The 14,961-nt window shown below is 36.1% G+C and overlaps 1 protein-coding gene across 2 annotated transcripts in view; it reads right to left on the bottom strand.

The window, feature by feature from the left end:
• Positions 1-10,964: 10,964 nt before the first annotated feature.
• PSMG1 (proteasome assembly chaperone 1) overlaps positions 10,965-14,961 on the bottom strand; it is a 28,768-nt gene continuing 24,771 nt past the window's right edge. For both annotated transcript variants that reach the window (XM_043991195.1, XM_043991196.1), the window contains exon 7: positions 10,965-11,150. In XM_043991195.1, the coding sequence (XP_043847130.1) occupies positions 11,076-11,150 (75 nt within the window). In that variant the 3' untranslated portion in view covers positions 10,965-11,075. The remainder of the gene's footprint in view (positions 11,151-14,961) is intronic.

Below are 14,961 nucleotides of genomic sequence, written 5' to 3'. Positions count from 1 at the left end.
AATAATGACAAATACTGGAGGGGATGTGGATAAAAACATTAATGCACTGTTGGTAGAGTTGTGAACTAGTCCAACCATTCTGGAGAACAATTTGGAACTACGCCCAAAGGGCTAAAAAACTGTGCATAACTTTGACCCAGCAACACCAACCACTATTGGGTCTGTATCCCAAAGAGATTAAAGAAAAGGGAAAAGGACCTATTTATAAAAAATATTTTTAGCAGTTCTTTTTTGTTCTGGCATAGAATTGGAAATTTGAGAGAATGCCCTTCAATTGGGGAATGGCTAAATAAGTAGTGGTGTATGATTGTGATGGAATACTATTATACTATAAGAAATTACAAGCAGCATAGATTCCAAAAAAACTGGGAAGTCTTATATGAATTAATGTAAAGTAAAGTGAGCAGAACCAGGAAAACATTGTACACAGTAACAGCAATATTGTAAGGATGATTAACTGTGAAAGACTTAGCTATTCTGATCAAGACAATGACCCAAGACAATTCCAAAGGATCTGTGATGAAAAATGCTATCCATCTCCAGAGAGAGAACTGATAAACTCTGAATATAGATTAAAGCATTCTTTTTTAAAACTTTATTTTATAAATTTGTGTCTTCTTTTGCAACATGTCTAATTTGGAAATATATTTTGCATGACCTCACATGAATAATTAAAATAAAATTGCCTTCTCAAAGATGGGGGAAGTGAAATAGAAGAGAGAATTTGGAAATCAAAAATATTCTAAAATTATTGTTAAAATTCTTTTACATGTAATTGGGAAGTGTTTAACAAAATAAATAAAAATAATTTTAAAAAAGGAGTACAAACACACAGGGTACTTTATTTTTTTATGTTTTATTTGTTTTTTTCAACAAACATTTATTTTATTTTTTTCCAGTTACATAGGTCAAAATCAATTTGAAAAACTTTCTCTAGTGAAATGCCCCAGGGCCCATTTTTATCAATGAGTTGGAAAAAGTCATGGGTTACATGTTTATCAAATTTATAGATTATACAAACTAGAGAGAAATAACTAACATCTTGGATGATAGGCTAGAACATTGAGCCAAATTTAACGGGATGAAATTTAATAGGGATAAATATATAATCTCTTTCAATTGATTTTTTTTAATGAGATATTTTATTTTTTCTGTTACATGTAAAGATAGTTCTCAACTTTTGTTTATACATGCTTTACAATTTCAGATTTTTTCTCCCTCCCTCCCCTCCCTCCCCCCTCCCCTAGACAGCAGGTAATCTGATATAGGTTATATCTATATATCTCTATACATATACATATATATATATACACACACATATATATACACATAATAACATTAATCCTATTTCTGCATTAATCCTGTTACTCAATTGATTTTTTTAAAAAAAATCAGTTTCACAAGTACAAGGGGAATAAGAAATGGCTATTGAGCATTTTGTCTGAAAAAGATCTTGAGGTCTTAGTGGACTGGAAGCTTAGTATGAGACAACAATGTGACAGGGCATCCAAAAAAGCTCAGGCAATCTCAGGCTAGGTTAAGAAAAGGAGATGATAGTTCTGTTGCACCTATCTTGACCAATATACTTTCACTATCCTTTTCTGGTACTACCTGATGTCTCCCTCATATTGCCACCATGAGGTGGGTTATGTAAAAGAACTCTCAATCCCATCCAGGGACACAAAATCACCATCAAGTGAGCTAAGGGATCCATTTTCTTCCAAGTAAATAATATAGTTATGTTGTGACAGTTTTTTTATCTCTCCCACACTATTAGAAAACAAGACACTTCCCCAAAATACAACTCCATGTTCCTCCATAAGTTTTTGTACCAAATCTCTGCAAGAAACTGAAATGAATAATTTATAATTACTAATTATGACTTCATAAGGATGATGATGAAGCATGACTCCCATCTCTGGATAGAGAAGTGATGAATGAGAGGTTCAGTTTCAGATATGATCAATGTGTTGATTTATTTTACTTGATTATACTTGTTAAAATAATTTATAAATTGTTGAAAGAAGCATTTATATTGGGAGTCAGCTTGTAAGAGGTGAAAGAGAGGGCTCCATTCACTTTGGAGAAATAGCTAAATAGCCTCTCAATTATTTGGTTCCCTTTTCTCTGGGATGGTTTGTATAAATAAAGCCTGACCTATATCCTTGATTAGTTACATATGAGATGAAGGTATTTTTTTTTCTTTTTTTGTAGGGGAAGGGAGTGATGTGTGAAGATCTAGACATGAATCAAATTCTGAGATTTCCAAGGGAAATCTTGAATGGATTTTCAATACTTATGTCAATACTTCAAAAATCTGGGTCTTCACTAGTATGAGAACTCCCTCCATTGAGCAGATTGTGACCCCTCTATGACTTAGAGTTGTAATGAGTTGCTGTGGTTAAAAATTTCATCACCCGGTCACCAATCTTATAGTAATGAGGCTCTCTTAACTTAGCTATACTAGTCTTCTAACAAAAGGGGCTATACTCAAAACTTTTCCAGTTCCATAGAATTTTCTTGGATTTGAACTCCATTGATAACACAGGATCTCCTATATGCCATAGCGAGAAATAGCAAATTATATACTTAATAAAAATAGTTCACACATATAACATTTTTTTACACATATAACATTTTGCAGTTTGCAAAGTACTTCCTGCATAACAGTTTATCTAACTATTAATTTTACTCATTTTACATATGAAGAAACTGAAACTCAAAAAGGTAATTTGCCCACTATCAAATAAATGGTCATTGGTGGAAATTGTGCACCTAATGCCCAAGACTTCATTATTGATGGTGGAGAGGAGATAGGAAAAATTTATCTTTGAGAAAATTTGATATTTTATTTAATATTGTACTGGAAATACTATCTAAAGCAATAAGAGAAGAAAAAGAAATTGAAGGGATTGGAATAGGCAATAAGGAAACAAAACTATTACTATTTGCAGATGATATAATTGTATATTTAGAGAATCCTGGAGAATCAACTAAAAAAATTAATTTAAATAATCAACAATTTAGCAAAGTTGCAGGATACAAAATAATCCCACATGAGTCATCATCATTTCTATATATTACCAACAAAGTCTGGCAGCAAGAGATAGAGAAATTCCATTTAAAATAACTGCAGGAACACTTAACACTTACTAGCTGTGTGACCCTGGGCAAGTCACTTAACCCCAATTGCCTCACCAAAAAACAAAAACAAAAACAAAAACAAAAAACTGCAGGGGCAGCTAGGTGGCGCAGTAGATAGAGTACCAGCCCTGTATTCAGGAGGACCTGAGTTCAAATTCAAGCTCAGACACTTGACACTTACTAGCTGTGTGACCCTGGGCAAGTCACTTAACCCCAGTTGCCTCACCAAAAAAATAAAATGAAATAAAATAACTGCAGACAATGTAAAATATTTAGGAGTTGACCCACCAAGACCCAGGAGCTATCTGAACACAATTTAAGACACTTTTCATACAAATGAAGTCAGATCTAAACAATTGGAGAAATATTAATTGCTCATGGGTAGGCTGAGTTAATATAATAAAAATGACAATTCTACCTAAATTAATCTATTTATTCAGTGCCATACCAATAAGACTACCAAAAATTATTTTATAGAGCTAGAAGTAATCATAACAAAATTCATCCAGAAGAACCAAAGGTCAAGAATATCAAGGGAATTGATGAAAAAGAATGTGAAGGAAGATGGTCTAGCCATACCATATCTCAAACTGCAACTGCCAAAACAATCTGGTACTGGCTAAGAAATAGAGTGGTGGATCAATAGAATAGATTAGGAATACCATACATTGTAGTAAATAACCATAGTGATTTAGTATATGATAAACCCAAAGATTTAAGCTTTTGGGACAAAAACTCTTATTTGACAGAAACTGCTGGGAAAACTGGAAAACAGTATGGCAGAAAGTAGGTATAGATCACCATTTCACACTATATCCCAAGATAAGGTCACAATGAATGCATGATTTATTTTTTTATTTGTTTGTTTATTTATTTAAAATTTTGACTTCCAAATTCTATCCCTCTCTCATTCCCTCCCTTCCCTCCCCTCCCCCCTCCTTGAGGCAGCAAGCAACCAGATATGGGTTATACACGTGCAATTATGTAAAACAATACCACATTAGTCATTTTATACAAAAAGACTCAAGTAAAAAAAAAAGAAGAAAGTGCAAAACAACATGCTTCAGTCTGTGCTCAATCAACATCAGTTCTTTCTCTGGAGGTGGATAGTATGCTTTATCATTAGTCCTTTGGGAATGTCTTGGATCATTGTATTGCTGAGAGCAGTTAAGTCATTCACAATTGCTCATAGAACAATAATGCTGTCACTGTGCACAATGTTCTCTTGGTTCTGCTGGCTTCCCTATACATCAGTTCATATGAGTCTTTCCAGGTTTTTCTGAAATCATCCTGCTTGTCATTTCTTATAGCACAATAATATTCCATTACAATTATATACCACAGCTTGTTTAGTCATTCCCCAATTGATGCCAATGAATGCATGATTCACACATAAAGGGTGATACCATAAGCAACTTAGGAGATATGACAGAAGCCAAGAAAGACTAGGGAATCATGAGAAACCCAGTCTGACTGGAATGTAGAATGAATAAAAACAACTTGCATAAAATATATCTGGAAAGGTAGGTTGGAGCCAGACTATTGGAAGAATTTGAATGGCAGGTTAGAGAGTCTGAATTTTCTACAGAAGACAAAAGTAAACTACTAAAGGTTTTGAGTATGGGAAAAATATGTTTAGAACTGTTTATATAATAATGAATATTAGATTACTTGAAAACAAATCATATTTATATGGCATTCTTCAATTTAAAAAAACACCTTAATACATGATCTTGCTTAATCTTCACAAAGAATCTTGTGAGGTAGATGGTTTAAGCTGTGCCCCAGGACCTCAGCTACTGGGCTTACACAGTCTGGGTTCAAACTTGGAGGTATTTTTTTCTGTCACTTTGGCTCATACTCCCACATAGAGTTTCTGTAGGAACCTCAGAATCCGGCCCATTTTACTCACACAGTTTCTCCCCTAGGAATATCAGAATATAGCTCTACTATTGTGGGTAAAAGGCCCCTCCATGCCTCTATAATTAAATACACACATACACACATGTATGTGTATATGTGTACATACATACACATATATATAAAGTACAGGATAGTCTTTATTTTATTTGCAAAACAAGAAAGATTCAAAGGAGCCCATAAGTGATTATGGAAACACTTGTCTCCTTCTGGTAGCTACCACCTACAGGAGGCAGCTAGGTGGCAGTGGATAGAGCACTGGCCCTGAAGTTGGGAGGACTTGAGTTCAAATCTTACCTCAGACACTTACTAGCTGTGTGATCCTGGGCAACCCACTCAACCCCAATTGCCTTAAACATCTGGGGCCATCTCTAGTTGTCCTGATAGATATCTTGCCACTGGATCCAGATGGCTCTGGAGGACAGAGTGAGACTGGTGACTTGCACAGCTCTCCCTCACTTAAATCCAATTCACTGCAAGTCATGACATCACCTCCTGATGTCATGGTCCTCTTCAAGATTGAAGGACAAACAACAACCTCCTATATACAACCCAGGCCCTCAGTGCCTCCTTGCTGTTGAGACTCCTCTGGAAGAGAAATGTACTTGGGGTTGTTCCAGAGTCATCCTTTTTTTCTGTCACAACTGCAGTCTGAATAACTCATAGTAGTACTGGAAGAAAAGGCCCAGGTTATTCCTCCCTATGAAGCTACAGAACGCACAAAAGCCACAGCCCAGTAAAACTGATTCAGCAGACATGCTACACGGGGTTGAGGGTAATCAACAGGCCTCAAACCCATTGGAGAATTAGGGGAATGTCTACCTGTGAAGACTTCCTCTGATGGTGGAATCCTCAGAGATAGTGGCAGAGTAGTGGAAAAAGAGGTAGGGAGGAATAAGAACGTCATAATTTTAGACTACCTATAAACTCGAATTTGATTCAGCCTTCTAAATGTGAGACCCCTGTCAAAAAAGTGGACCTACTGTTAAAGGGACTGAATAACAACTTTAACATAAGTGGTGGCATAGAATGGGGCAAAAGGAAAAGCAACCATTTGTTTCAAAGATGTATGCATATCTCCATTATCTTATAATCCAAAGAAAAAGGGTTGCTTTGCCATTGGCCTACTCCCTCAGAAGTGTGGTCTTTAAAAAAGAATTTATCTGAACTCAAATACCAAAAAAAGAGAGAGCATTTCCATATACATAGAACACAAAAGAGGATTCTATATTATATTGTAGACCTCCATATTGCTGGCTTTTTTTTTTTTTGGAGGGGGCAGGGCAATGAGGGTTAAGTGACTTGCCCAGGGTCACACAGCTAGTAAGTGTCAAGTGTCTGAGGCTGGATTTGAACTCAGGTCCTTCTAAATCCAGGGCCAGTGCTTTATCCATTGTGCTGCCTAGCTGCCCCTGCTAGCATTTAAAAAAAAATTTATTTATTTTATTGCAGGGCAATGGGGGTTAAGTGACTTGCCCAGGGTCACACAGCTAGTAAGTGTCAAGTGTCTGAGGCCAGATTTGAACTCAAGTCCTCCTGAATCCAGAGCTGGTGCTTTATCCACTGCGCCACCTAGCTATCCCCACCCCCTCCGCTGGCATTTTAAAAGAAAGAATTTAATAAATTCCTCACTACTTTCAAAACCACCCTGCTTGTTTGTGCTGCCTTTTGAATTTCCATCTGTTCTCTTGTGTGCATTTAAATTATATTTCATTCTGGAGAGCAATTTGGAACTATGCCCAAAGGGTTATGGGACTGTACATACCTTTTGAGCCAGTAATACTACTACTAGGTATGTATCCCAAAGAGATCATAAAAAAGGGAAAAGGGCCCTCGTGTACAAAAATATAGCTGCTCTTTTTGTGGTGGCAAAGAATTGGAAATTGAGGGGATGCTCATCCATTGGGGAATGGCTGAACAAGTTGTGGTATATGAATGTAATGGAATACTATTGTACTGTAAGAAATGATTAGCAAGAAGAATTCAGAAAAACCTGATGCTGAGCGAAGTGAGAAGAACCAGGAGAAAATTGTACACAATAACAGCAACATTGTGCAATGATCAACTGTGATAGACTTAGCTCTTCTCAGCAATACTATGATCTAAGACAATTGCAAAAGACTTATGATGGAAAATGCTCACCACATCCAGAAAAAAACCCTATGGAGTCTGAATGCATACTATTTTCACTTTTGTTGTTGTTTTAGTTTTTTCTTTCTTGTAGTTTCCCCTTTTGTTATGATTCTTTCACATGACCAATGTGGAAATATGTTTAATATTAAAAAAAAGTGTTTCAATGGTCATTTTGGGGGGTATAACTATCGCCAACCCTTCCCTGTATCCACCCCACCCATACTGACACATACTTTCATACAAATATATGCAGAGTCTGTGGGGTGGGGGGAGGAGAGTGGGCACAGATTTAAAGGATAATGTCAGTGTTCATAGGGTGACATGTTCATAGGATACATGTGGCCAGAACAACTCACAATAATTCATAGCTCTGAGATTGTAGGACCTTGTTGTCCCCTCTTTCTTGAAGTGTCTTCATGAAGTTCGCTGACGCTGAAAGATTGAAAGAAAAAAACCCTTGTAGCCAATAAGCACAGCCAAGTAAAGAAAATCCACGGAATGGCTGTGTTTAACAACGCATGCCTCTTTCTGCATCTTTTGTCCATCACTTCTCTGTCATGAGATGGGTACGATGTTGTTTTTTTAATCACAGGTTCTCTATATGTTCTCTGGAAATGCTTGTCATTGCAGAGTTGAGGATATCTGCGTCTTTCAAAGTATTGTTGTTACAATGTTGCTATCCTTGCATTAATTATTCTCTTGCTTCTGCTCTCTTCATTCATCAGTTCATACTACCCCCAATTCTCTAAAAATCATCTCTTGTGTCATTTCTTATGGTACAATAATATTTGATTCCATTCATATACTCAATTCATTCACCCATTCCCCAATTGTCTAAGATTTCATCTAATATTCTAACTCACCCTTGGATTCTAGCTCTTGTCTTTTAATTTTCCTCTTTAAGATCAGAAAGTTTATTTTGCTTTCAGCTCAGAAACATTACTCTCATGTGTCATGTTGTCCCCTCTCAAGTTCCACTTATTGCACAATGCCTGGCACATATTAAGTACTTAATAAATACAAATTGGCTGTTTAATTTGAGACATTTCTACAACTTTGTGTGTGTGAGGGGGGAAGGGAGGAGAGAGAGAGATTCAATCCTCTTTCACCTCATCGAGATAAGGTTCATTTGTTGACTACTTATCTTCCTCCATGTTTGCATACTATTTTCACTCACCAATTATGAGAAATAGCAAATTCTGTCTCCTTATTCCTCCTTTCTATATAATTTAATTCTTTTATTCAGCTTCTCTTTCCCTCTTCAAACCCTCAGAACAAAATCAATCAACATTACCTAACTCCCACTAAGTCTTCAGTTCTAAATCCCTCAATATCTTTAGAAGACATGACATTTCTGAAGTAATACTTACTTTTCCTCATTCAACTGTTAGCACTACATCATCATATAAACCCTCCCAAATGCTCAAATATATTTACCTAAGTTTCTTTGGACTTGTGTTTGCATTGCCAAGTTCCTACTCAGCTATGGTCTTTTCCTCAGAAATGTTTGTAGAGTACATTAGTCTTGGTTGTAATCTTCTATCTTTTACCTCTTAAAATGTTGTGTTCTGATTTCCTCTCATTTATACATGAAGCCAACAGGTCTTTTGTGAATATGACAGTGGTTCCTAAGTACTTGGCTTCTTTCTGGATACTTGTGGTAATTTTTCTTTGATATAGGAACTTTAAATTTTGGTTATGGAATTTTTCCTTTCAGTGTTCCTTTCAGGAGGTTGAATGATGACTTTTTAAAAAACCTTTATTTTCTCTTCTGATTCTAATAGCTCAGGAGGCAGTTAGGTGATGCAGTACATAGAGTGCCAGACCTGTAGTCAGGAAGCCTGAGTTCAAATCCAAGTCTCAGATACTTATTAGCTGTGTGAAACTGGAAAAGTCACTTAACCTTGTTTGCTTCAGTTTCTTCATCTATAAAATAATCCAGAAGAGAAAAAAATGGCAAACCACTTCAGTACCTTTGCTAAAAAGAAAAAAAATTTTAACCCCCCCCAAAACAAAACCAAAAGGGGTCATAAATTGTCAGACAATTGAAAAACGACTAAACAACAGTCTAATAGTTCTTTGCCAAAACCCCAAGTGGAAGAGTCAATCATGACTGAAATGAATGAACAACAAAAAGAATAAACAAGAATTCCAATGAGAAACTATAGTAAATTAATTCTTTCTCCCCAGAACTACACAAAGAATTAGGCAGAAGTCCTCAAGCAATCGGAAAGGGACTAACCAATAAAATCAGCACAACTGGGTCCAGAAAGCCCCAGGGAGTAAAGAAGTCCAAGGGTGGTCACACAGTCCAAGGGCAGTGCTTTTGCATTGATATTCTTTAAGAGATATTGGTCTACAGCTTTCTTCCTCTCCTTCATGCCTCCCCGGTTCAGGTATTAAGATATTTCACAAAGTTAATACAACACTGGAATTATTCTTTCTTCTAATGTTTGAATTCACCATAAATCTATCTGGTCCTTTACTCCCTGCCCCTACCCACTTGTGAATTTATTTATGGTGTGGCATGTTTAGGGCCATGTTCTTGAGTTCAAATCTGACCTCAGACACTAGCTTTGTGACTTTGGGCTTGCCAGTTCACTTAAGTTCTCTTAACCCTGTTTGCCTCAGAGTTCCTCATCTGTAAAATGAACTGGAGAAGGAAATTGCAAACCACTCGAGTGTCTGATATGTATTATCTGATTTAAGACTGATAAGTTAGTTGCTGCCATGGCCTGTATTATCTGAATTGTGGTTCCTGGGTACTTCCACAGGTTGTAGTTGCTTTTGTTTTTCATTTTGAGCTGTTTGCATTATTTTTTTAATTTATTTCAAAATTTTGGATTTTATTACATTATCTTTCCTGAGGTGACTAGGAGATTTCTACCCACCCCCCTCACTTTGCCTTCAAGTTCTAAAAAATGTGATCATTTTTGCAAAATTAATGTTATTTTGAAATGGCATATCCTGTCTTTTGTTTAGTCAAGGTTTTTTTTTTTTTTTTTAGTGAGGCAATTGGGGTTAAGTGACTTGCCCAGGGTCACACAGCTGGTAAGTGTTAAGTGTCTGAGGTCGAATTTGAACTCCGGAATCCAGGGCCGGTGCTCTATCCACTGCCTCACCTAGCTCATTTTGGTGTATTCTTACTCTCTTCTTATTAATTCAGAAATTCCCTTCAAGGATGCAGATGACAACTCATCCTGTGTGCTCCTAAGTTTGCCACAGTGAAATAGAAGTCTTTTTTCACTGCTTCTTGCTATTCCAAGGATAAAAATAGAGCAAAGATAAGAGTAGATCATCATCCTTTGTTTTTGCCATACTTGCCTATCTTCTCTATCAATACTTTTCTTGAGAATTACTGGTTCTGTGTTGCAGCCTGTGTACATCTACTATATGTCTTTCTGTCACCTTCTGGGTGCTATTCATCTTTAGTTTTTCAGAGGCAGTGGTATTTACAAATTTGTTGTTGTTCTTACTTATTTAAAGTTAACAGAAATTTAGAGGGACTATAAAGGAGCACAGAGCAAGTGCAGTTTATTTTACTGGTTTGCTGTTAATGCTCAGTTTTACTTTGTTGAAAGCCAAGAGATTTTATACAAGACTGTATTCCTTATAACATGGTTTTCCCCCTTGTAATAATAAAGTTTATTTTAAAAATTTAAAATAATTTTAAGGTAAGCTATTAATATTCCCACCTAGAGTCAGAAAGAAAAACTTGTTTTAATCATAAATCTAATTCTACATTGAAATAATGAAATAAATTCAGGTTACTTTAAAATAAACTCTTTATTTTGCTTTCTTGCACTAGGTAAATTAGTTGGAATTATAGAACATTTCTCTTTCTGGCACCCCTCCTCATGATGACTTTCAAAACTCAATCACGTATAGATGTTGCTTTGAATTTCATTTGTTGTCACTAGTTTCTTCAGTATCTCTGTACCATGGGAAACATTCTGGAAAGAGAAAAAGTTAAGAATAAAATCACATGTCATAATTTTATAAACTTTTTTTTTCTCTCTGGCAGTGTTTTAATTGCCCATCAGCTGTGGGTATTTTTTAAATTTAGTTTTTCATAATAAATAAAATCTGTTTTTTCTTCCCTCTTACCAACCTCATTGGGAAAAAAAAAGAATTCTTGTACAAGTAAGTATAGTCAAGCAAAACAAATTCCCACATTTAATGAGTGAGTTAACAATTGTGTTAACAACTGAGATAAAGGAGGATAAATATACATTTCTAAGGATAGGAATATTATGGCTTAAATATCACTAAGCAGATATAATACTCCTAATCTCTTTAACTAAGATGATGCTGATCAAGAATCAATCCTTAAGACTACTTTATATCTAAATGATTATTTAGCTAACTATGGACCTCCCTTCTCAAGTAACTATATATTTAGTTGTATTTATATAGTCCTTGTGTGTCTTAACAGGTAGACCTCCAAGAATCTTAAGCAATCTGTAGTTATTTTAAATGGAATCTCTCTTTTCCTGCTGGATTTTATTGATAGCCTACAGAAATGATGACGATTTATGTGGGTGATTTTGTATTTAACTTTGCTCAAGTTAAAAATCACAGAACTGATTTAATTTATTCTTTAGGGTTCATTAAGTATACTATCCTATCACCTATAAAAAGCAAAAATTGTGTTTCCTCTTTGTTTATGATTATTTACTCAATTTCTTTTTAATGTGTCATCACTATAATTAGCATTTCTAACATTATATCAAATAGTAATGGTTATAATGAACATCTTTACTCCTGATATTACTGGAAAGACCTTAGTTTACAAATAAAGCTGGCTCTTGGGTTTAAGATACTATATATATTAAGGAAAAATCCACTTATTCTTATGTTTTCCAATTTTTTTTAAAACAGGAATGAATGTTATATCTTATAAAATCTTTCCCTCTAATTCTTTTAAAATAAGACTGAATTTTTCTCCTGGTTCTGCTTATTTCATTCTTAACTTCTAAAAATCCCCCAAATTGTTCATTTTTACAATACTGATATTATAGTATAAATTGTTCTTATTTCTGCTTACTGTACTCTGCATCAATTCTTTACATGTCTTTTTTGAAATCATCTATTTCTTATAGCATAATTAATATCACAACTTATTCATTCATTCTACTATTTGACATTCTTCTAGATTCTAGCTTTTTTGCTACCATAGAACGCTATATTTTTATAGATCAAAGACTTATTTCCTCGTTCTTTAAGGCCCAAAGATGGTAAAACTGGGTCAAAAATATTTAATAACTTTAAAAAAAATTTTTTTTTTTTTAGTGAGGCAATTGGGGTTAAGTGACTTGCCCAGGGTCACACAGCTAGTAAGTGTTAAGTGTCTGAGGCCAGATTTGAACTCAGGTCCTCCTGACTCCAGGGCCAGTGCTCTATCCACTGCACCACCTAGCTGCCCCTAATAACTTTTAATGTACAATTCCAAATGACTTTCCAGGATGACTGTGCCCATTTACGGGCCCATCAATATGCCTTCTTTCTTATGGGACCTCCAACATTTATCATATTCCTTTCTTGTCATCTGTGCTACTCTACTGAGTAAAGTAGAATATAAACAATAATTTCAATTTCTCTATAACTGGTAGCAATTTTTCCATATGGCTATAAAGAGACAAATTTGAATGCTGTAAGAACCATAATGAATATAATGAAGAGAGAACTGATGATGAAACATGCAATTCATGACAGAGAAGATTCAGGGTCAGGTATGAAGTATATTTATTTTTGTGCATGTCACTGGGGAAATTTCTTTTACTTGATTATGTCTATTTGTTACAAAATATGTGATTTTTAAGGGGGTAGCTAGGTGGCTCAGTAGATAAAGCATCCTGAGTTCAAATCTGACCTCAGACACTTGATACTTATTAACTGTGTGACCCTGGGCAAGTCACTTAACCCTCACTGCCCCACCACCAAAAAAACCCCCCAAAACCAAAAACCACATATGTGACCCCCCCCCTTCTCAGTGGAGTGGGAGAGTAGATAGAAGAAAAAATAGATTTAATTTTTTTTTAAATAGAGAAATGGGATGCTACAGATGTGGAATGTTACATGAACATGAAGAGAGGTTGCTGTAAGTTTTACTTTGTTTAAAAAACAAAAACATGAATAAAACTGAAAGTATAAAAAAATAGTAACTGCAATCAGAAAGACTAAAAAAATGGGATAGCTTCTTGTAACACCTTAGCTATATTAGGTTTGTATAAAAACACCGGAGAGCTTCTAGCTCTGGTCTAGCAAAGGAGAGATTCATTTAATGCATAATATCTGACCTAATGGAAGAAAAGGTGAGTAACACTGTTCAGTAAGATGGCTGAACAAGTGGTTGTTTTCTACATTCTACTCCAATCAACTGTGAGATTTAAAATTGGATATTAGATCATAAATCTACCCTACTTAACCTTTCCCTTAATTTATCTCCCAAACTAGTAAATGGAAGCAGCTTTTGGTTTTCTAGATAGACCTTTTTATTTATAGTTATGATAGTCACAAGGTGATGTTGATTAGAAGGATAGGAAAGTAGAAACACAATACAAATCGTCTTAAGTCTAAGCTTAGTCCTTATAAAAACTCACCAAACCGAAAAGGCCACCTTTGGAGAGAGAGAGTCTGTGCCGCGCCGTCAGGAGTCCCGCCAAGCAGGCAAAAGCGCCTCCTCTCGTTCTCTCCACCCCGGAAGTCAAAAACCCGGCAGGCAGTCTGACATGCGCAGCAGGCGGACTGTTCATCTCCTCCCCAAAAGGGTGGTCCTTGAAAAACTGGCGTCTTTCAGTTATCCTAACCGACTGTTAAAAACTTTCATATTTTACCACATTTCCCCCCTTTGCTTCCTCAAGAAACGGAATGTTTCCTTGATGGAACAGTAAAAAGAATATAATAACTTTTGCTGACTAATAATATGCGAACAACAATACAGAAAAGGAAGAGAGGAAAGTTTTGTCCAGAGGGGCGATTTTTTTCATAATTTACCACACTACCAATCCAAAATATGTGACAAATCTGGAAAAATTTAAACAGAAAGCCTAATACAGAAACACTGAACAAGATTAAAGCTTCATGAAGTAATATTCAGTAACTGAAATACTTAGGAGCTCACACACACACACACTTTCTATCTATCTATCTATCTATCTATCTATCTATCTATCTATCTATCTATCTATCATTAATTTTTTGCAGGGCAATGAGGGTTAAGTGACTTGCCCAAGGTCACACAGCTAGTAAGCGTCAAGTGTCTGAGGTTGGATTTGAACTCAGGTCTTCCTGAATTCAGGGCCGTTGCTTTATCCACTGCGCTACCTAGCTGCCCCATCCCACACACTCTTTCTTTCTTTTTTTGTGTGAGGCAATTGTGATTAAGTGCCTTGCCCAGGGCCACACAGCTAGTAAGTGTCAAGGGTCTGAGGCCAGACTTGAACTCAGGTCCTCCTGAATCCAGGGCTGGTGCCCTATCTACTGCACCACCTAGCTGCCCCCCCCCTTCTACCCATGAAACACAATCTACACAAATGAACTTGTAGGTTTGTGCATCAGGATTGTGGCAGCTGAGGCTCCTTCCTAGGATCCCTATTGCAGCAACTTGGTCTGAACATCTTTCTCCCTCCCCTTAGTCAAAAATAGTGGTAGGACACTGAATCTTCCCAGGCACTTGAAAAGTATAGCTAGGAGAAGAAGGGAGGGAGGGAGGAGAGGACTACTTCAGAGTCACCTAGAGGAGAAGCAGTGAGGGAGTCTGTG

Source organism: Dromiciops gliroides, chromosome 3, assembly GCF_019393635.1.
Source record: "Dromiciops gliroides isolate mDroGli1 chromosome 3, mDroGli1.pri, whole genome shotgun sequence".
Classification (NCBI taxonomy): Eukaryota; Metazoa; Chordata; class Mammalia; order Microbiotheria; family Microbiotheriidae; genus Dromiciops; species Dromiciops gliroides.
This window is presented reverse-complemented; position numbering and strand designations above follow the sequence as displayed.